Here is a 23019-nt window from a genome sequence, read left to right as displayed (position 1 = left end):
TCCTTGGGGCTCCAAAGGGCAAAGATCATTAAATTCTGGAGGGCCACGAACAAAATTGTCGGCTGTAGAATAAGCCCAGAGAGCCACCGACGCACCGCATCAAAACCGTTGCCAGCTTAGCTTATTCAGTGAAATTGATTAAACATCTCACTCGAGACATGGTGAAGCGTGGAACACGCTCCAATGTATCTTAAATCCCTGATTCCTGACACCATGTTGGACCGACATTGATACAGCCTGGATGTAAGTACATGTGTTGTCAGGTAACTAATTATCGGCCGATTTAATTGACGTATACATAAATTAACAAAAAAAGTTGATCCTTTAATTAAAATCATTCATATATTTGAGATACCTGGATTTTTAGAAAAAAAATAAAGTTGTTTTGATTTAGAAACCAAACTCTCTCGTAAAATCAAGTATTATAAAAGATAGATATTACATGAGAACGAGATTGTCGTTCCTAATTTTGATTTTGAATTTGTTATAAAGGTTATAATTTATTTTTAAAATTGACAATCTCTCTTAAATTGACTCATGTTATGTATTAGACAATGATATATGAGGTTGGGAACGGTAATCGAGATATTCGCCGAACGAGAATGGGATCTTCATCCCTAACTCTTACTAGAATTTCTCGACAATTAAATTTATATTTATCTTTCAAAAGAATAGTAGAGGATCGATATATAAGGTATTTATATTTTATCTTTATGATCATATAAGAAAAATAAATGATTTATATGAAAGCAAATACAATATAAATACCAAATTCTTCTAATTCATAGTTGTAGAACTTCCAATTATTCAAAATAAAACAAAATCAAAAAGTTCTTTTGACAATTGTTTTTAAAAATTCCCACTAAAGATTATAGTAGGCTTAATCCTAAAATCCTACCTAACAACGAAGGAAAATAAATATATATATATAAAAAAAAAATTATAAAAAGGCGGATGATAAAGAAAAATATTTGTATTTTCTCAGCCAATCAAATTAATTATTACAATTTTTTTTCTCTCTTTTGATTGGCTAAGATTATACATTATGCAATTTAATCCAACTAATTAATCAATTAATTGAAATTTAATTAACATTAAAAACTTAGCTTTTCTTGCCCTCTTCACCACCTTCTTCTAAGTAAGCCTTCTTCCTCCTCTCCGCCGTAGCGAACAAACAAATCACAAGGAAACACGTGGCATAAACCCCATGAATCTTCCAATTCGTCTTGGGCGGTTGATGAAGCACCACCCTATGAAACACCGCCACGTAGTAATGAAGCCCAACCGCATAGCCCACAAACGTTTGGGCCAGGCCCAACATCCTCGAGCCCAGCCCACAATCGGTCGAAAACACGAGAATCAAATACATCAGAAGCAGCAATAAGTACAACACGTAGCCGAGCGTTTGAAGAACCTGTAAACACACATACGTGGACTGCGATGTAGCGTAGAAAAACTTCAGCGGCTCCAGGCCCGTGACCAGAGCCGATAGGCAAAGGATCGAGAAGTAGATTGCGAGGTAAACTTGGATGAAAATGAGGATCTTTTGGATAGAAAAATAAGCCTTGATGCGGTTGAAAATAAGAGAAACTAAAACCAGAGGGACTAAAATGAAAAGAAAAGAGCATATGGAAGCAATCGTGGAAGCGTATTTGTGACCAACAAAGGGCTTAAACCCTTTTGTGATTTCTTTGTTGTACTTGTCCAAGTAAGCTTTTGAGGTCGTTGAGATTCTCTCGAGGTCTGGCAATAAAGTCCGTTGAAATTTGGTGGGGAGGTCTCTGAATTCTGATACCAAATCGTCGTCTTCATCCTCGAGCCAACTGGGTTGTTTCTGTTTCTGTTTGGGGATTTGTTTTTCTTGTTTTGGTTTTGGTTTTGGTTTTGTTGTTTCTTTCTTTTCTAGAAGGGTTTGTGTTTGTTTTGTGGGAATTTTTGTTTTGTTTTTGAGTGGATCTGAGGTTTTCAATGGCTTTGAAGTGGGTGAGTTCAGCTTTTTGAGGTCAGATTTTGATGAATTGGTGAGAGTTGGCTTTGTGGAATTTGAAGATTTCAATTTCTGAAGCTTGATGGTTTGGTTCTTGGAAGAAATGTTAGTCTTGATGAGTTTGGTTTGGTTTTTGGGTTTTGTAGATAAGCTAGGTTTAATAAGTTTGGTTTGATTCTTGGTGGAAGATGATGAAGAAGAAGAAGAAGAAGTGCTTTTCTTTTTTGGCTTCTGGGACTGGGGCTGCTCAAATTCATCAATCTCAAACAGTGATCTTCTGCCACCAAGAAATTGCTTATTCTGAAGCTGCTGCTGCTGCTGCTGATGGAATTCATCAGAAGAGACAGACACAACAAGAATAGAAGTAGAGAAAAGAAACAAAAGAAGTACTGTTCTGAAACTGAAGAAGTACATGAAAGATGAGTTGATGATCATTTTGTGAAATCTAGGAATAGCTTTGAAGATCCAAATTAAGGATGCTTCAAAGTTAGCTAGGTAGATAGAGAGTGGCTTGGATCTAATGACTGAGGAGATTTTAAGTAAGACAGTCAGAGTGAGTGTAAGGGAGAGAGAAAGTATATTTATATATGCATATATATAAATATATAAAGAACTGTGGACAAGAACCGGAGAGTTGAAGACTTTAATGCAAAAGTAGACACTAGATGAGAGGAGTCACATGGAGCAAGTAGACATGAAATGCCTTCCCATTAACGCGGTTTTGCTTTGCAGCTCCTTGCAAGTTTTAGAACCTCCTGATTCAGTGCCAGCCTCTAATTACCTCTGGATAATAAATGTTTAAATTTACAAGGTAGAAAGGCTCGAGGCCATGGCCATCCTTTCTTTTTAAGTTAACATAAATTTTGTTACCAAGTTTTTACCCATTTTATTGTATTTTGGATGTATGACATGATAAAAACTCTTAGGTATCTTATTCAAGAGATTTTAAATTTAAGTTTATTTTTGAGTGTTAACAGGAATAATAATTAGAGTTTTTATCTAATCGATAATTTCAGAATTCTAAGAGATTAGTTTAAGTATGTGTGAGCTAGCCCGAGGACCTCTGGTCATAAAAATAAAAAACAAACAAAACAAAATAAAAATAAAAGGTGTTTTAGATGGTTGAGGTTCAAGGTTGAAAATAAGTTTTCGGTTTACTAGAGTGGCAACAAAATGTGTAGGTGTGCATCAAGAAATCATGTCTTGTTAACCACTAGCATTGTGACCATCTAGGTGGCAACAAAATGTTGGAGTCTCACAAAGTAGTCACTTACCATATTTATGACTTATCTGATCCATTGAGTTTGTAAAGTGTTCAATGAATTTTGGAGATTAGTTTATGTGTGCGCAAGTTGACACAGGCACCACGGTAATAAAAAAAAAAAAATATATATATATATATATATATTTTGTTTATGTAATTGTCGACATGATTTAATTCGTCGTGTAGGCATTCGAGATGGAAGGTTGAAAATTGTTTTTCTATAAATTAGAGTCAGAAAAGCGGTTTTCAAACTATACTTTTCTTGATCTATACTTTCTGTATACATTTTACATATGCGCTTACAAGTTTCATGATAAACTATATATATTACCAGAAAAAAATGTTTGATGAGATGAACATTTCAAGTTATGATACTAGTATGTTAACACATATCTCTATATATATATATTGTATTTTAAAGGTATTAATATTTCCAAGTTGGGTTAAAATAAGAAATTAGATGGGGTTTGAAGATGACTTAAGTGGGCATTCATATATTATATGCAACTTTACCCAACTTGCATTATTTTCACAAAATTAAAAAGTGGTACAACTTTTGTCATCACAAAGTCAAAATTCCACCTTACCCAAATGCCAATTGTTCACTAACTTTAATAATCTTGAAATCAAACTTGTGTTTAAAGTATTATCTTTGAATGTTTGAACAAATAGTATTACTTCAGAGAGGAAAGATAATTAATTTTTTAATGTTTTGGGTGTGAAAACGTTCATCCAATGTTTACTATTTATCTCAACACATGTGATCTGTATTTACCAGATTAATAAACAAATATATATATAAACGAAACACCATAAGTAAAAACCTATTACTTTAAAATCTTTAGTAAGACAGAACGTATACATTATACCCGTCTTGTAGAAGATTTTTCTGATCAAATTATCTACAAAAATCCAAAACCTAATAAATAATAAAGAATGGAAGGAAGAAGATTTGTTTAATGTTTTGGGTGTAAAAATGTTCATCCAATGTTTACTATTTATCTCAACACATGTGATCTGTATATACCCGACTAATAAACAAATGTATATATAACCTAAAAACCCATAAGTAAAAACATATTACTTTAAAGTCTTTAGTAAAACGAATGTATGCATTGCACCCGTCTCATAGAAGATTTTTCTAATCAAATTATTTACAAAAATCCAAACCCTAATAAGTAATAAAGAATGGAAAATGTTTTGTGTGTAAAAACGTTCATCAAATGTTTACCATTTATCTCAATGCATAAGATTTATATAAACTAGATTAATAAACAAATTACATGTATAATCGAAAACCCATAAATAAAAATCTATTACTTTAAAGTTTTTAGTAAGATGAATATATACATTACACCCGTCTCGTTGAAGATTTATCAAATCAAATTATCTACAAAAATCCAAACCCTAGTAAAGAATGGAAGGATGTAGATTTTTTTGCATTTAACAAGCACTTTGATTCAGTAAGTGTTGGTGATATGACAAGACTTAGATCGTGATCTAAATAATACAAAGCAAATGAGACGGTGGAGACCGATAGTTGAATTAGTTGACTTATGTACGCTAATTAATTAATTGATTAATTTTTTTAATTAAATATCTTGCTTTCTCATTTTGGAATTTATTAAAAATATCATTTTGGTAGGTCCAAAACCACCTTAATCCAGCATTTCCCCCATGTTTTAAGATGGGAATCCTAAAAAATGGGTCCTATTTGATCAAGCAATTTCAACCTTTTGATCAAGTGGGTCCTTGATATTTTTGTTTTACATTTGATTTATATATTTGGATATTAAAGAGGATTGAATGAGATTCCAAATTGATCCACAACCACAGGACAATGAGAGAAAGAGGATTAAATTTTGTCTTTTTCCTTTAACGTAAAGTTTCGTGATTCATCTTATAATTTCGAGCCACAAATAATTAAAAAGCTTGAAAATGAAATTTGATTTGATTTATATCAACCTTAAAACGAAAGCTTAATCACTTTCACCAAACCTAATTATACAGCTAAGTAATGACTAATTGCTAATTCAATAATGTTCGTGAATTGAATGATCAATCCTAAAATTAGATCGACATTCGAAATAACAATTTATAACCAATTTAGTTGGACTTATCCATTACTCATAAAAGTTTATTTAAAATTGTTATACCTAAAAAGTCACGTTGATGTCAGCTCAACAAATGTCTAAAAGACAAATTATACTTCATGTTAAACCTATACCGCCTCAAAGATATCTTATACTAACCTTATTTTCTTTTAAGAAAAGAACGGATGAGAGCTTTTCATGTGTCAAGACAACTTGTAAAACACTCATTACATTGACCTTAAACGTAGATAAATTGACACTTCTCTTCACGGAAAGAGGGGTTGGGTATATGAGAGTTAGACATAGATTTGAGTTTCATTCTTTCTCTCTGAAAGCAAAGTATTTCTTCATCTTTGTATGTCTTACGGATAATATCATAGAAATAGTCAAAGAATAATAAAATAATAGTGGATGTAGAACTTGCTTTAAGCATCAGAACCACTATAAAAATCTCTCTTTTCAGTCTATTATTTATGTTTTCTGCAATATATATAATCTCAACACCATATTCAAATCTCACGGATCTATCACGTGTAATTTCTAAGACTCTCTTAATATTTTATATGTGCGAGTTATTGATGTCCAAAATCAAGCACCAACGAAAATAATAAGTGCTTTTAAACCGTACTAACTAGATCCTTAATAACATAATCATATCGATGATTAAATATTATTAATGGGTTTTCTTTTATTGTGATTTTTGTTATGGGATGCATGTGGAGTTGTTGGGATTTTTTATTATAAAAATTTAAACTGATAAATTCATATTAATATCTTCAAATTCTATTTTTCAGATTTTTATAAAAAGAAGACGAACGACGTCGCGCTCTCTCTTTACATTTATAATTATTCAAACCTACAAAAGAAATATGAAAAGGACTTATAATTTAATGTCCCTTTGTCTTTACGTTCCGATTATTAATAAGTTTGTTTGAGTGTAAGTTTCAATCATATTCACAAGGTACAAGTTTATATGCCATGTTTAATGAATTCCACATGGTAAGCGTATTAGAGAGATTTTAGGTTTATAAATGAAGGAAAGTTTCTCCATTTAATATATTAATCTTTTGAGTATAAAACTTCTAATATGTGACAAGTGGTATCAGAGCAGTCCTAATTTGTCTTTCGATGTCCCACCAAATACTCACACAGAGGCATCCACGTGTGATTGTTGATTCACACAAGAGTGAGGTGAATGGATAGATAAAGGGTTCCACCTGTGATGAGGGCATCACAGGATTGGGTGAGAGAGAATGTAACAAATTCCACATTGAAAACGCATTAAGGAGTTCCTAGGTTTATAAATGGAGAGAGTCTCTCTATCTAATAGATTAGTCTTTTGGGTATAAAACTCTCAACTCGTGACACATGGTTACCAAGTACTTGAAGCCAAGCTGTGACTCACTTAAAAGTAAAACTATAATTTCTGCTTTCATTTCATATTACATAGTCTACCCACAATCTGAAAATGTTTTTAAAAAGCAGAACAAGTGTTGCAAGATGGTTTCCTTTACAGGGAACCCAACATCTGAAGAATCTACGATACCATAGGAATATCACGTCATTTATATTATTAATTAATATGTATTTATCATATAATTTTTCATTTTAATAACTAAAAGCTTGAGACTCAAGCTCAAAAGTCAAGAGCATGCACAATCACAGTATAATTCACTCCCAAAAATTAGTTCAAGAAGAAAAAATCTAATCAGAGGCAAACCCAAGAATGAAACTTAGGGTCACTTAACTCCACGTGGGTCTACCCTTGAGTCCAACCATATATATATACATTATAATAGTCTATCAAATTAACAATATAAGATAAATATAATTATTAACATTAACAATAAAAATTAAATAAAAATTCACAATTAGTCATAATTCATAAATGTAATGGTTGGTGATACACATAACATAACAGTGTTGACGTATTTTGGATTTTTTTCGCGATGTTAATAGATCAAAATGTGGCCCCTCTTTCCACTGAATCTTATTGGGAATTTATCAAATGTCATTGTCTTCCCCAATAATACCCATGCAAATAATTGTACGAATGGATATGAAAGAATATATATTATAGTTTTACATTAATAAAATACCCAACTTGCATTCTCTTTTTTCTTTTCTTCTTTTTAATTTATTTTATATTAAGTTTAAAGGGTTTTTAAATTATACATAAAAAAAAAAGCACAAATAATGCTAACTTGACTTAAATTCATATAAAATATTGGTTAAATTAAACGGCATTATTGCTTAATTTTGAGTTCATAATAGATAATATTAATTTTCAAAAAACGTTCTATAAAAAAGTTACACATAAGAAAAGAATTCATCGTATATTCATAATTTTGAATAAAGTTTATTAGATAAAGTAAAATCTTGCATAAGTTTAATACAGTAGTTATCATTAAACATAATTAACAATAAGGATATTGGTTTGTTCATGTCTCAATTACAGGAATTATAGCCTTGGTATGAAATATATAATTAAGGCTTAATAAATATGAATATTGAAGTAATTATGTTCTGAAAATAATTTTATTAATAAATTGCGGGAAAAAGCAGCAGAAAAGCATGTTCTATTATTAAATTGAATGAAAATTAAAGAAGGGACACATTAATGGACAATAAATTTAAAGTGCTACTTACAGCTTTCATGTTACTTGCAGTAAGTTATATTTTATTTAATAAATATTGCCATTAAAATAACAAGTAGAAAGTGCTTCTGCAAAAGGCACTTTTGGAAAAATCCAAAAGTTGTGGGGTGAGAGAGGCTCGAACTCTCGACCTCAGGATCACTCTAAGCTATGAGACCTACGCGCTAGCCAACTGCGCCACCACCCCTTGATGTTTTTATGTTCATTTTTATTTAATATATCTTAAGTGATCCATATGAAGGTAATTATATCCCAACCCCCTTAGACGGTGAAATATTAATGTGCACGATTTTATAAAAGTATGATTTTTAATTTTTTTTTTTTAAGAGTAAACCACTCTTTCCCACCCAAGGTTTGCCTTAATGACACTTTTCCACCCAAAAAGTTTCAAAATACCACTTTTCCACCCAAAGTTTATATTCCGTTTATATCTAAAATATACTTTAATTTCTCAATTAGCGTTCAGTGAGTTATTAGGAGCTAGAGTCAGAGGGGTTTTGTAGAGTAGAGGCCGATGGATCGAATGGTTGTGACCGATTGATATTCATCGCTGGAATCAACCAAAAATCAGTTAAGAACAAAAAACCCTAACTTTGCAGTGGCCGATGATCAGCGAAAAATCAAGTATTAGTGTAAGAAGGGTTTTATAAAAAGGAGACCGGAGGTTCAAATGGTGGTAACGGGGAGAATTTTTGCCACCAAAATTGGTTAAAATCGTTTTTGAGTAGTAACAAAATATAAACTTTGGGTGAAAAAATGGTATTTTGAAACTTTTTGGGTGGGAATGTATTTAAGGAAAACATTGGGTGGCAAAATTATTTGCTCTTTTTTAAAGGGGTAAACGTAATCTGGATGGGTATACAATATACTTTCCAGTTTCCAAAATGGTGGGAGCGATTTATATTTCACTAACTCTCTAAGGCTTGCATAAAATAACACTCCAAACATCTTTATTAAAGATGAAGAATCTGATGAGAAGACATTTTCTTTTGTCCACAAAATACAAGAGCTCATAAACCAAAAAGAAGTCTTTATTAACTCTCTTTGATATGTTCATTAAACAAAAGTTTTAAGTAACTTTGTTGCGCTTAATCGTGATCGATCGGACGCACACAAAAATCTTAATGTTTACAATGGACTTTATCAGTAGATGCAGCCTCCCATTTTACATCATCTCAAGTCTTCAGACTTCTGTACAGCTTTTGCATGAATAAATAGCTGAAGATCATGTCACTCTCCTCAGGCCCCATAAAATTATACAGCTTTTGAATGAATAAATAGCTGAAGATCATATGCGGATCTCCCTTGATCATAAACTTGAAATGACCCTGTATAAGAATCTATAAATTTTACAAAAATAGTGGCGTTGTCGATGTTTCTACCACAATGTTCATATTTCATGTGTGGGAAAGCAAGTACTTCTCATCATTATCATGTAAATCATTCGTCTCCTCCCTTCCATGCTCTATGTCAGTTTTGCTTCCTTTCTTCCCATTAGTCGTTTTCGACTCTGAAACATCAAGTTGAGAGTGTTTCTCCATTGAAGGAGAACGATCTGCTTCCAACTGTTGCATTTCTGATTCTATCAAGGCGTGCATCCTCGCGCGCTCACGGTCTCTCGGGTATGTGCAGTAAAGAAAGGAGTAAATGAAGCAACAAAGTGTCATTGGAATGCCAACTGCTGTGTAGAGTGCCTTGGCAAGTGATGTAGCATTATGCCTGTCTGTTTCAATCTCTATTGAATCTGAAGCTCCCTTGGGAACTGGTTTGTAGCCATAAACATGTTGAGCTAAAATTCCAACTATAGGAGGAGCAAAAGATGACAGTATGGACTCGAAAGATCGATCCAACGCGTAGATGCTCGTTCGCGATTTCTCAGGAACTATCTCTGCAAAGATTGGACTGTATGCACTCAAATTAGTCATAGAACAAATGGGATTAAATTAGTAATAACAAAAAGGATTGAGGATACATACTTGTTCGTCGCGGGTGCGTTCCAGGATATGCATAATCCCATGATGAAAAAGACTAGGCCATGAATGAATGCTGAGGATGGATCATCAGGCAATGCCAGAAGCAATATTGCTGCAATAGGAATGGCTGAACCAGAACTAATCTGTGACAGAACGATCCTCCCAGAATTCGGAAATCGTTTCGCTAGAACGTCCCCGAGTTTTCCTCCAAATAGGCCCCCAATAGAGCAAGCAACCACAAACAAAGTCATGAGGCATGCAGTTAAGTTGTGGGAGAAGCCAATGAGCTCTAACCACATTGGAGCAAATGATAAAGCTGACCAAGGGAATGATCCAGACACACCTTGAGCTACAATAATTTGAAAAGATGGGATTTTGATGACCATTTTAGCTTCTTTGATCAGGTCCTTCATTTCTGAGACAAAAGACTTTTCTGATATCTGATCTTTAGCTCTACTTTCGCTTTCCAGGTGGCGTGGATCATTGGCGAAAAGGCGAACCAAAATGCCAACTATGACACTAATTAGGCCAACCAGATGAAATGCAATTCTCCAACCAGGTATCCCCATGAATGATGTTGAGGCTATTAGAACTGAAAAGAGCCCGCCGATGATGGAACCGATGTTCCCGGTCAGCTGCAGCCATCCAAAAGCCATGCCACGGTTGCTGTCATCAGTTGAATCAGCAACAAGGGACTGAATTGCAGGTGTGACAATAGCAAGTCCAATTCCATTTAAGCCTCTTGAGACTGCCACCTAATGAACCAAATGAGAGGACCAAAGATGAAAATGTGCAGCCAATCAGGCTTATGAACACAGATTTTGCGTCACAAATGGGGCTCTCAAATCACTAGTAAAAGAAGCAGCTCTAAAACAAGTAAAAAAATCAAATTAATTCATAAGATCATAGTAAACCAAGGAAGAATTTCACAAACCAAACAATGAAGTTTAAACAAATGTCACGCTACCCCTCGTAAAATAAAAATTTCCAAAATAAACCCCCAACCAGCAGCCGGGTCCTTTACGATAATAGTTCAAACCTCACAATGGTTTCTAAAATTCTCCCATAAACAAGAAAACCAAGTCAACTTAACTGAAAAATCTAGATCTACCAATCTACATAGCCACCAAAAAAATAATAATTAAAAAACACAAACAAAACATTGAAAACACTTCAGAAAAACAGAACCAAATCTTGAAACACAAAGTTGAGAAGATAGATAGATAAATTTTACACATACCTGAAAGAAAGTACTTGAAATGGCGACAAGAAATGTGGCTGCAGCCCAGAGAAAAGCTCCAAGAGAAATGACATGAGCTCGATTATGTCTGGTGGCTAAGTAAGCAGCCAAAGGGTAACAAGAAGACTGCACAATTGATCTAAACAAAGTGAGTGAACCTAAGCCAGTGGGGTCTGTATGCAAAGCGGCACCTACTTCTTTGTACACTCCCGGTAACAATGACTCGTCGGCTCTTTCCATTATGCCGGCGAGATTCACTAGAATCAACGTTAAAGTCTCCGATTTCATTGTGTTTTTTTGTGGAATAAAAACAGAGAAAAATGAGGAAGCAGAGGATTCTCTGTTTTCTGATGCTCTGTTTTGACTTGGAAGGTAGAAGACTTTGAGGTTTATTATGGAGGGAACCAATTGGAAGGCGACACGTGGTGAGATGGGATTGGTGGAGAAGAGTGGAAGTTGAGTTCTGGTTAAGACATTAAAAAGAAAAAAGAAAAAAGAAAAAGGAGAAGATTTTGTTTTGTCTTAAACTTGTTTTTTTTTTTTAAAGGAAGGAATGTGATTAATTAGCTTATGCATCAATTTAGGGGAAAGTAATTTCCAACAAATATTTGTGTTTATTTTTACTTTTAAAAATAAACTCGAATGTTATGACCTAAAGTCTCGCATTGCTCCCACATTAGGATAATCGAATGTTTAAGTAAGGTTAATAGACTTATACTCAATAGACGTGTTTTAAGCTTGAAACCCAATAATAAAACCGCGAGGTCTTATAATGTCAAACTAGATATTTAGAGAATATTAGAAAGCATTTTCAAATATTGAAAATATCAAAATCTGAATTATTTTCATTTTCAAATTCATTTTTTGAATGTGACACCAAGTTGCAACTAAAATATGTGAATCGCAAGGTGTGTATAAATTTTATAAAGTATTTTGTATATTCAAGATAAAGATTCTCTTTCTTCTTCCATAATTTATTAGCAAATCCTATTTTATATTATTATAATCATGTTTTGGATCTTCGTATCGTATTATAAACAAATGCAACTTGGATATAAATATCCAAAAGAATCCCTTCTTTTAGAAACAAATAAAAAAGAAAAATCATAGACATGGGAGATTGAACTCCACAAAGTAGTTATTATTTACAAAGTATGAAGAAGCCATAACCAGGATAAGTTTCCAGTTTCTATTATTAGACATAAATGGTCAAAACTTCTTATTTGAGAGGATTACATAAGAAAAAAAAAACTAATTCATAAGGATAATATTGTTTGTTTCTACTGCATAATAAACCATAAGCAAAATAATAAATTCTTAAGAAATAACAGTAGTAGTAGTACAAGCTAAGATGTTCATATTGACGAAAGAAATACTACGTCCAACAGAATCAATATTATTGAAATACTATCTCACCTCTCTCGTTACAATGAATGTAGTTTACCCTATAATTTGCTATCACATTTATACAGAGAAAAAAATAAGTTCATAGACTGGGTTTATGACTTAGAGAAATCCTTCACCAGGACTCCTGAATGCATCTGTGTGACCGTTATTGTTGAAGTGGTCAACAACTCCAATAGAGACGCAAAAGCAATTTTGCAGGCATTTATAGGAAGATGCTGTGGAAGATATCAGCAGGAATATGTTAATGTAGAGCTTCTGGTTCAAGAAAGAACTTCTGCAGTTTGTAAGCTCCATTAATTTTATCAAATCCTGCAAAGATCAAATTGAGCAAATAGTATGCGGTTTATATAAACACGAAAATTCTTGAATTGAGTTAAAGTAGCAAGAAAAATTGTAAAGCTCAAAAAGATCTGTATCTGATTTCAGAGATTCTTCTTGACTAATGCTGCACATTCCAAGTCATATCCTGAAATTATCATGCAATAAGTAGGGAAATTTTCATGTGAGTTAAGTTTATCATTGCGGATCTTTTAAAAAAAAGAAAGAGCTTAGTTTGAAGAACGAATTTTTCAACTACATATGTGGCATATGATTGTTTTGAAGTCAGATGATGGACTTACCAGAAATGAAGATGAGTAATGCTCCAATTACCGATGAGTGTGCACCGAATTTGTGCACCGAATGACGTGACTAAATCTTGACCGTTGATTTATTATTAGTTAATAGTAATTAACGGTCAGGATTTTGCCACGTCATTCGGTGTAAACTTTTCAGTAACTCTATCATTTTCCAATGAAGATTATATCATATTTTGGGAAGGGGATCTTCCTTCACAGCTTATAGTTTGTTCTCAATTCGGCTCTATGGCCATAAATTAGTAACCTGCAGACAAAATGAAATACCACAACAAAGTAATCAGAAACAAAATCATATAAATGTTTGAAATGTACTTGTTCTCAGCCAAAAACGTAAGTTTATATGATAAGTTATCTGTAGAATCTACTCGAAATCTGGAAAACAAATCTGCATAACTGATACTTGGGTACAAATTGTATTATTAAGTAAATAAATGAACAAGACAAGAACAAACTAGTCAACCTCCTCATGCCTGGGAAATATATACAGCTTGAGGGGAACTAAATTATAAATGAAGTTAAGAAAAATCGTGTTGCGAAGTATTTCCATCGTTTATGTAGGTTCAATCAGATAGTCCAGCTTTTCTAGATATGTTAATCAGTTTTGTAAATCTCATGACAATGTTATAGTTGATGGGAAAGAAGAGAATTCTCATCATTGTCATCTAAATCAGGGCTCTCCTCGCCTCCATGCTTGATGTCGATTCTGCTTTCTTTATTTTTATTCATCATTTTCGGTTCTGAAACATGAAGTTGAGTTGATGGAGAATAATCTGCTTCCAAGTTTGGCATTTCTGATTCTATTAAGGCATCCATCTTTGCGCGCTCACGGTCTTCAGGGTATGTGCAATAAAGAAAGGAGTAAATGAAGCAACAAATTGTCATTGGAATTCCAACTGCTGTGTAGATTGCCTTGGCAAGTGATGTAGCATTCTCCCTGCCTGTTTCAATCTCTACTGAATCTGGTGCTCCCTCGGGAATTGGTTTATAACCATAAACATGCTGAGCCAAAATCCCAACAACGAATGGAGCAAAATTTGATAGTATATCCTCAAATGTTGAATCCAACGCATAGATGCTTGTTCGCGATCTCTCAGGAACTATCTCTGCAAATATTGGACTGTTTGCAACATTAGGATATTATTGAATTCAAGTTATAGATCTGTAAAACGTAGTCCAAGAACACTAGGAACAACAAAGTGGATTAAGAATACATACTTGTTTGTCGCAGGAACATTCCAGGAAATGAAAAATCCCATGATGAAGAAAAACAGACCATGCACAAATGCTGAGGATGGATAGTCCGGCAAAGCCAAAAGCAAAATTGCTGCTATAGGAATGGCTGAGCCGGAACTAATCTGAGACAAAACTATCCTCCCAGAATTAGGAAATCGTTTCGCAAGAATATCCCCCATCTTTCCTCCAAACAGACCCCCAAGAGAACAACCAATTACAAATAAGGTCGTGATGAATGCAGTTAATTTGTGGGAGAAACCAATGAGTTCTAACCACATAGCGGCAAATGATAAAGCTGAGCCTGGAATTGTTCCAGAGATACCTTGAGCCACAATTATTTGGAAAGATGGGATTTTAATAACCATATTTGCCTCTTTGATTAGGTACTTCATGTCTGATGAAAAAGACTTGCGTGCTTTTTTATCTTTACCTTTACTATCAGCTTCAAATTCGCGAGGATCATTAGCGAAGATGCGAACCAGAATACCAACTAGAACACTTATTAGTCCAACCAGATGGAATGCAATTCTCCAACCGGGTATACCCAAGAATGATGTTGAGGCTATTAGTACTGAAAACATTCCACCGATGATGGAACCAACGTATCCAGTGAGTTGCAGCCATCCAAAAGCAATGCCGCGATTGCTCTCATCAGTTGAATCTGCAACAAGGGAATGAATGGCAGGTATGACAATAGCAAGTCCAATTCCATTTAAGCCTCTTGAGACCGCCACCTAAAAAACCAAATGAGAGGACTAAATATTACACTATGCAAAACTTCAAATACATTACATTACGCAAAAATTTGTAGCTGGATGGCAAACCTTTAGCCACTGGGGTTAGCTAAACCCAAGGGTCTTGTATTTGATTTGCGGGAAAAAAAAACTTCAAATACAATAAACAATAAGACTATGAAAGACTCTTTTTCTTCGAATTATCAGTCAAAGAAGCAGAAGGAACAAGTTAATAAGGCAGCAGGGTTGTAAAATTCTTCTCCAAAACAAATTTAACCATATTTAAGGAACATGAAGATATGCATTCAAGCTCGCAATTGCTTGCATACAATCATTTGAGCGGCTTTGCAACCCCAATGAAGACAAATTTTTGCCTCAAATTCTCACAGGAGTGGTACAGAAACTAAAATTAAATCAGTTGCTAACTTCATGGGATCAGCAAATGCATTTGAATATTCATCCAGAAAACGAAAAATCTCAAGTTCCAATATGAAATTACGAATCATAAAGTTACGAAATTATGAATCAATTTTCATTAAAGCAACAATATTCCATGCCCATTTTAGCACCCAAATTCAAACGAGCTAGAGCAGCTGGTTGACACTCCCAAGTATGCAAAATAAAAAAAATTAAATAACCCATTTTGGCAACCATGGAAATAGCCAAAAAACATAAACTAAAAAATCACATTAAATCAAAATCAAAACCAAAACCAAATTTTGCAACTTGAAACGCGATAGATTGAAAAATTACAGATACCCACCTGAAAGAAAGTATTTGAAATGGCGACAAGAAAGGTGGCTGCCGCCCAAAGAAAAGCTCCGAGAGCGATGACATGAGCTCGGTTATGTCTGCAAGCTAAGAAAGCAGCCAGAGGGTAACAAAGAGACTGTACGATTGATCGAAACAGAGTAAGGGAGCCTAAGCCAGTAGGATCTATATGCAAAGCGGCACCAACTTCTTTGTACACTCCCGGTAATAATGACTCGTCAGCCCTCTCCATTATGGCTGCGAGATTCACCAGCATCAATGTTACAGTCTCTGACTTCATTGTGTTTGCTCTGTTTTTTTTGGAGGAAGATTCCTCCGTTTTTAGTACAATGAAAAAGAGAGGAAATGTTGGAAGTTTGACTTGTGATTAAGACAGGGAAATGAATTTTCTTTTTCTTAAAATTTCCTTTTTTAGAAGGAAAGTATCTTTTAAATTATGCAACTATTTTGGGATTTTTTTTTTAATATTTATTTATTTATGGGTTGTATTTCCATGTACCGAAAGGAAGTGTCTTGATTTTGTTATTTTGAGCAGGATGTTTGAAATAATATTATTGAGTTGAGTTAGGTTATTATTACGAGAATAAAATTTGAATAAAATGTATTGGGTAGAGTATTACATCAATATTGTGTCAAAGGGGTATTCTTGAAATAGTATAGAAAATAGTATTTGAAATAGTAAAAACACACTCTAAAATATTTATTTATTTTGATGAATATTATGTATAAAATGACAAAATCATCTATATTTGAAACGACATGTCGTTTATACATGAGAACAGGCGTGTCGTTTACCTTCTACAGACATGTCATTTATGTGATGAATATCAATGTGACCCCTGAGTTTTGAAGTATAACAGATAACCCCCTATGTGTGTCAATTTGATTGGAGGTAAGTAATATTTACCCTCTACAGAATTTTAAATTCGTTTCTAGAACGACATATCGTTTATCTCAACCCATGATATAACAACATGTAAGTAAAAAAAATGTTATACCTGAAAAAGTAGGGTTGACATGGGACCTTGTCAATAAAGGATGGTCAGAGTTCAGAAGGGTTTTGTGCCATGCATGTGCGGCCAAGTCACGCCTAACCTAAGTGGTATGGCTCCTATTAGTGCAGCAAGTGAGTGCCAGACCAGCAAGCAGCTGGAGATCGCCCACGTGTCAAAGCCCTGCTTTAGTCGAGGAAATCCCTCGGGCAGGTGACCAATGGGACGCAAAGAAAGGATTTGCATGGTACCTACCCACTTGCAACTTTTATAATCATTACCTTGAACTCTTCCACTATAAATAGAGGACTTTCCTCTCATTTGTAGGGGCTTAGCAAATTTTACTCTGAAATCTCTCTCTCTCTCTCTCTCTTATATTCTTTCCCTAAACTGTAACTCAGCTCGCTGAATGTGACCTGACCTCTCTCTTCTATTAATATAATAGCAGTGGACGTAGGATTCGCTTTTGAGCATCCGAACCACTTTAAATATTGCTCTTCACCTTTTATTTAATTCAATCCCCTCATATCACGTGTGACTTCTAAGTCTTTCTAGCATTTTACACTTGCAAGTAGTTGGTGTCAAAATCATACATCAACAATTTGGCGCTAAAAGGAGGGCCTGATTTAGTACTTACTCTTCATCAGAAAAATCTTTGACTAATCGGTCCCACAACAACAAATAGCTCGGGGTTTTGAATCTGAGCGAACCAATTATGGTAATGAAGAAATCCCCCAGGTACAGGAGGACACTTCTCTCGAAATGTCACCAGTCCAGCAGAATATCATGGGGGATATTCCTTCAAGCTCGTGGCTCGACCCAGCTGTCATCAGTTACCTAGACAGGTTCAATAATACTCTTCAAACAGTCAGCCAAAGGTTAGACCGATTGGATCGGGTTGTGTCACCCGAATCCAATGAGGCGGTGCCACCGCCAAAAACACTTACAAGTCACGTGAAAGCACGGAAAAGGGCGAAAGCCCATACCACGCACACTGCAGCGCATCAGAGAAAAGGGAAAGCAAGTGACGCACAACGAACCCAAAGGCTCCGAGGGACTAGCGAACACTGATCGTGCCCAGGGTAGAATACCTGTGGCATTGCGACTCGGCTATATGTCGCAGCATGAGCCGTTCTGTGCCACGTCGCATGGGCACTCCTATAAAAGTGCAAGGCGAGGAGATTCCCAATATCATCAAAATGACGACTTTGATCGTCATCATGCAGGGGATTCCCATCATCCACGGGTAGGTTTGTACCACTGCAGAGGCGGGAAGACTTCCTTAATCGCTCAATGCCATCACACAACTCCTGCCAGCGTGTGTCGAGATTGGTTGGAGCTTTTGGCCAAGGTGAGGAAAAGTCTGATTTGCGGTCTTTCCTCAACCGCAACCATGAGAGTCGAACCCATGTTGTGGAAAGTGATCCCTAGGTAGTTGAGCTGCCTCAGATTAAAGAACTACAGCAAGCTCTGGATCAGTTAAGGCTCAACAGAATGAGCAAGGGTAGGTCGAAGAGGCGTCTCCTTTTTTTCGGGCAGTGTTAGCTACCCCTCTCCCATCAAGATTCAGAATGCCCAATATGCAAGCATTTGATGGGAATTCTGATCCACAGGATCATTTATACAAGTTCAACGACCTCATGGAACTCCTCCAAGTCTCTGACTTGGCAAAATGTCGTTGGTTGGCAGTAACCCTTACCACCCACGCCAAGCGTTGGTTCAGGTCGCTTCCAGCAGGATCGATCGGCTCATGGCCTCAAATGAGCTTAACATTTCTGAGGCACTTCCAGGCGAACAGGAAGTTCTCAATGTCGCTAAGCTACTTGAGCAATATACGACAGGAAAGGGATGAACCCCTCCAATCTTATGTAGACAGGTTCCACAGAGAGCTCCACAAAGTAGGTCATACTCTCGAAGAGTTTGTTCGGACTCTCATCATTGTGAGAGTTCACTCTCAGACAAACTTGTGGAAGAAACTACAATCTAAGGATAATGTTTCCCTCACTCGCTTCTACAACCTTACTGAAAAGTACCTCCAGATTGAAAGTAGCAGCTCTTAATTGCCACGACCCCGGTCCTTCGGGCAGTGCTCCCAACCGAGGGGAGAATAGGAGGGCTGATCGCAGATGGGCTAATGATGATCAACGGAAAAAAAAGAAGCAGCGGTATGAGCCCAAGAAATCTTATGCCCCAGTTCCTTGTCGCGATTGCGACAAGAGTCAATACACTCCTTTGAATGCCTCAGTATCGGCTATTCTAGATAAATCAAAGGAGGCCGATTTTCTCAGAGAGACCGAGCCCATGAAAAATGCCCCTTCAGCCAAAAACAATAAAAAATATTGTCGCTATCATCGGGATAATGAGCATCACGCCGATGAGTGTCGAGCCTTCAAGCAGGCAATTGAGGACCTCATTAAATATGGGCACTTTAAAGAGTATGTTGATGACTCAGCTCCCGTTCAGGGAAAAAATCAAGAGAAACCACGGAAGATGCGTCATGGTCGCAAAGGTCTCTACTATGTGAGGATCATCTTTGGAGGACCACACCTTGCGGGGAATTCTCTGTAATAGCCACTACTACTCAAACACTTATAATGAAATACATATAAAATAATATAAAGAAATTGGGCCCAAAATTTTCTTTTATTAAACATATATACATATTCTTTACAAACATATACATTTTACACAAAATGTATAACATATACGAAAGTCATCAAAAACATAAAGGACAGTGTAACCACTCCTTCTCGAACGCTGACATCCATCCGACAGTGTCCTCACCTAGGTCCTGCAAAACATAGGAAAATAACGGGGTGAACACTAAAATAATGCTCAGTAAGTAAATCCTCTACTCATGCTATCCCCGTAACTCTCTCTCTAATTCTTTCCTTACAACTTCTCATTCAATTTCTCTTTGGGTACTTCTTTCTTTCTCTTTCTCTTAGAACTCTTTTCTAATAACTCTCTCATAAGTCACGGCCCCATCTTACCAGAGGCACGGCCGGGACTCGCTCCCACTCTACGTGATCTCTACTCATTCTAGCCGATCGGACTTGGTTATGCATGGATTCGGAACCCTTGGCCATGTGAGTGTATAATCTCTCTCTCGGGTACTCGGGTATAGCCCTCATCCGCATGCACTCTCACGGGCTACACCACTTCTCTATCTGATACTCATGCCGCTCTCTCAATGCGGCGTACATGCGGGAATACTCTACCCATTACTCACGGGTTCCCCATCGCACAACCTACTCTATTCTCTTTCTCTTAACTCTTAAAGAACTTATACTCAAATTCTCTACTAAATCTCAAGCTACTTCTCAAGTGTATAAACAAAGGTGTAGAGCTAGCTCATGCTCCCTAATGCACTAATGAAATGCCAACTACAAGATTTCCTCAAACCCGTCATTCTGCACAGGTCACACTAAAACGGCCATAACTTGCGTTATACACCTCGGATTGCTACGGTTTTGGTCTCGTTTTAAAGCTTAGAAACAGGGCTACAACTTATCTGTTTTGGTCTCAGCCCAGTTCAAAACGTAAGATGCCCAAAAATTACTTAGAAAGTCACGGCAGTGACAGGGCAGATTTCACCTAGGCATTTCATCAAGCAACTCATGTGCATAAAAACACTCTACTAGAATTACTACTATACTTCATTCTCCAGCCATCCAAATTGGGGAAAAACTCCCTCAAATACTCATAATCCCTATCAAGAAAAGCACTCCCAAAAAGCTTCACACAACATCTCTCAAACTTCATCTCAAACTCCATTCTCAATACACATTAAAACACTTCTCATACATGGAATCTATCCAACAACTACAAAAATAGCTACTCATCTCAATTCAATTTCTCATTGATTATACTACATACTGATCATGCATACATCTCTACACAAAAAGCTTGTTTAAAACTCAAGTTGGTTGGATTTACTTACCTTGTGCAAAGATGACTTCTTTAGCACTTTTCCTTCCCTTTGTGGTCTTGTCTCTTCTCTACAACTCAAAACAACCACAAGGACAGCAACAACCAAATAAGACTTCACTACAATTATAAGAAAACTCACATCTAAAGCATGAATCCTTACCTTAGGATGCTTTAGATGAAATCTCTACTCAAAACCCCTCTTAAATCCCTTAGAAATCTTGGAAGATTGGATGGAGAAATTGAGAGAAAATGGGCAAATGGAAGAGGCGGTGGAATGAAGAAAAAAGGGGTTTCTCTACACTTAACCCTTTTTAGTTCATATTATAAGCATCATTTCCCATTTTGCCCTTGCCCTTCCTTAGAAATTCCATTTATATCCTTTGATTCTTTACAAATACACCCCCATCCAAACACAATCTCTACTAAATTTCCTTTCATTTTACTCCCCACTTTTCCTACTAATTAGGGGTAGAATGGTCATTGTGCCCCAAAAGAAGAATTCTCTAGAAAACTCAAGAAACTTTGTCTTAGGCTCGTCGCCGCGGCGAAGCACTTTTCGTCGCCTCGGCGAAACAAGGCAGAACCTACCCGTGGGTGCAACTCCTCCTCCTCGCCGCGGCGAAGCTTCTTCTTCGCCCCGGCGAAGATTGGATTTCCAACTTCACCAAAACTCAACCAATTTCAAGGCAACAATTCAACCAACTTAACATACAAACTCAATTAAAGTTGAAACAATGAACTTTTAACTAATACAGCAAATCTTAAATACGTACCTCAAGTGGGATATTACATTCTCGAGGTGCCCAAGAAAGGTATGATCGGGAAGCCCGTCATGACCCCATAAATGTCATGAGCACGATGCCATGACCCGCCCAGGTTCGCAGAGAGAAGGAAATCAACTTCTCCCAGAAAGACATGGTGCGATTGCATCATCCACATGAGGATGCTCTCGTCATCATGCCTAAAATAGGTCGGTGCGAAGTCCACAGGACATTGTGGACAATGGAAGCGCTGTGAATATCTTATTTCAGCGAGCCTTCGAGAAGATGAAACTGGACGAGACAGATTTGAAGTCCGCCTCTATCCCTCTGTATGGTTTCACTAGGGATCATTTGATTCTCAAGGGGACGATCTCATTCCAGGTCACGTTGGGGGAAACCAACGAGATGACCAAGATGACTGAATTTTTAGTAGTAGACTGTTCGTCAACTTTCAATGGCATTTTGGGACGACCTCTACTACGAAGCTTCAAGGCAGTCACTTCGATCTACCATTTGAAGATGAAGTTTCCCACCGCGATGGGGATAGGAGAAATAAATGGATCCCAACGCGTATCTCGCGACTGCTATGTAAGGGTAGTGCAGATGGCATGCAAGGGAAAGGGAACACCAGTTGGCATCTCTGAGTAGGCAATGGCGAGCAGTAGGATCAAGCCACAGCCTGGTTCAGTTGAGGATAACTTGGATCCTCGCATCCAGGAATGCCCTCATAGTAGGTCAGTCGAGGACCTATCCGAGGTATCGGTTGATTAAAGCGAGCCGACCCGAGTGTTGAGTCGGAAGTAATCTCAACCCTCAGCTCGCAAACGACCTGACATGCTTCCTCATGTTGGTGGGCTTGTTTGGGGTGGTTTTGCTTCTGTCTACAGGTGCTTGTTTGGTTTGTGCAAGAGTTTGTTTCTGGGCAACAGGGGTCTTGGGTTGTGGGTGGCTGGTGTTTGGCTTTTGGGTGGGTTGGTGGGCTGGTTTGGGGTGGTGCTTGTTTTGGCTTGTGCTAGAGTTTGCTTAGGGATGGCATGTGCCATGTTTGCTTTTGGTTGCTGTTTGTTGGGTTTGCTGTGGGTGGGCGACCAGTTCTTGGCTTTGTGCGCCAAGGAAAGCAAGACTTTTTCAAATCATAAATGTGTATATAGTTTCCGAATCACTGGCTTGACATAACAGTGATGGATTTCAAATCATGGCCAGTCACCTCAAATAGACATCCTTAACTTACAATTCATTGATTTTTTTTACCTACTTGTTGAAGTTAATTGTTTCAGAAACTTCAATCTTGGGTTCAACTTCCAAATGGAAACTGGGAGCTTGTGAAGATAGTGTC

General features: G+C 36.5%; 3 protein-coding genes and 1 non-coding gene across 6 annotated transcripts; all 4 read right to left on the bottom strand.

The window, feature by feature from the left end:
• Positions 1-935: 935 nt before the first annotated feature.
• Positions 936-2757, bottom strand: LOC116120816. Its single transcript, XM_031406787.1, has one exon. The coding sequence runs from the start codon at positions 2420-2422 to the stop codon at positions 1103-1105; it is 1320 nt and encodes a 439-aa protein (XP_031262647.1). The 5' UTR covers positions 2423-2757; the 3' UTR covers positions 936-1102.
• A 5347-nt stretch (positions 2758-8104) lies between these two features.
• TRNAM-CAU lies at positions 8105-8188 on the bottom strand. Its single transcript is given in 2 exon segments — positions 8105-8140; positions 8151-8188. It is a non-coding gene; the product is annotated as a tRNA-Met (tRNA).
• A 788-nt stretch (positions 8189-8976) lies between these two features.
• Positions 8977-11558, bottom strand: LOC116120817 (protein spinster homolog 3-like). 2 transcript variants are annotated; one of them, XM_031406788.1, is made up of 3 exons: positions 11215-11558; positions 9978-10729; positions 8977-9903 (listed from the first exon to the last, which is right to left on the bottom strand). In XM_031406788.1, exons 1-3 carry the CDS (start codon positions 11500-11502, stop codon positions 9399-9401), a joined length of 1545 nt encoding a protein of 514 aa, XP_031262648.1. In that variant the 5' UTR covers positions 11503-11558; the 3' UTR covers positions 8977-9398. The 2 variants fall into 2 exon arrangements, with proteins under 2 accessions (XP_031262648.1, XP_031262649.1); XM_031406789.1 differs by having other exon boundaries at positions 9978-10841; positions 11215-11351.
• Positions 11559-12665: 1107 nt separating this feature from the next.
• On the bottom strand, positions 12666-16358 carry LOC116120818. Of its 2 annotated transcripts, XM_031406790.1 has the most exons (4): positions 15990-16358; positions 14475-15226; positions 13242-14376; positions 12666-13087 (listed from the first exon to the last, which is right to left on the bottom strand). In XM_031406790.1, the coding sequence occupies exons 1-3, from the start codon at positions 16275-16277 to the stop codon at positions 13881-13883; spliced, it is 1536 nt and encodes a 511-aa protein (XP_031262650.1). In that variant the 5' UTR covers positions 16278-16358; the 3' UTR covers positions 12666-13087; positions 13242-13880. The 2 variants fall into 2 exon arrangements, with proteins under 2 accessions (XP_031262650.1, XP_031262651.1); XM_031406791.1 differs by lacking the exon at positions 12666-13087 and having other exon boundaries at positions 14225-14362.
• Between the last annotated feature and the right edge of the window lie 6661 nt (positions 16359-23019).

Source organism: Pistacia vera, unplaced genomic scaffold (assembly GCF_008641045.1).
Source record: "Pistacia vera cultivar Batoury unplaced genomic scaffold, PisVer_v2 Contig948, whole genome shotgun sequence".
NCBI classification, from domain to species: Eukaryota; Viridiplantae; Streptophyta; class Magnoliopsida; order Sapindales; family Anacardiaceae; genus Pistacia; species Pistacia vera.
The sequence above is the reverse complement of the archived record's forward strand: the minus strand, read 5'-3'. Positions and strand labels throughout refer to the sequence as shown.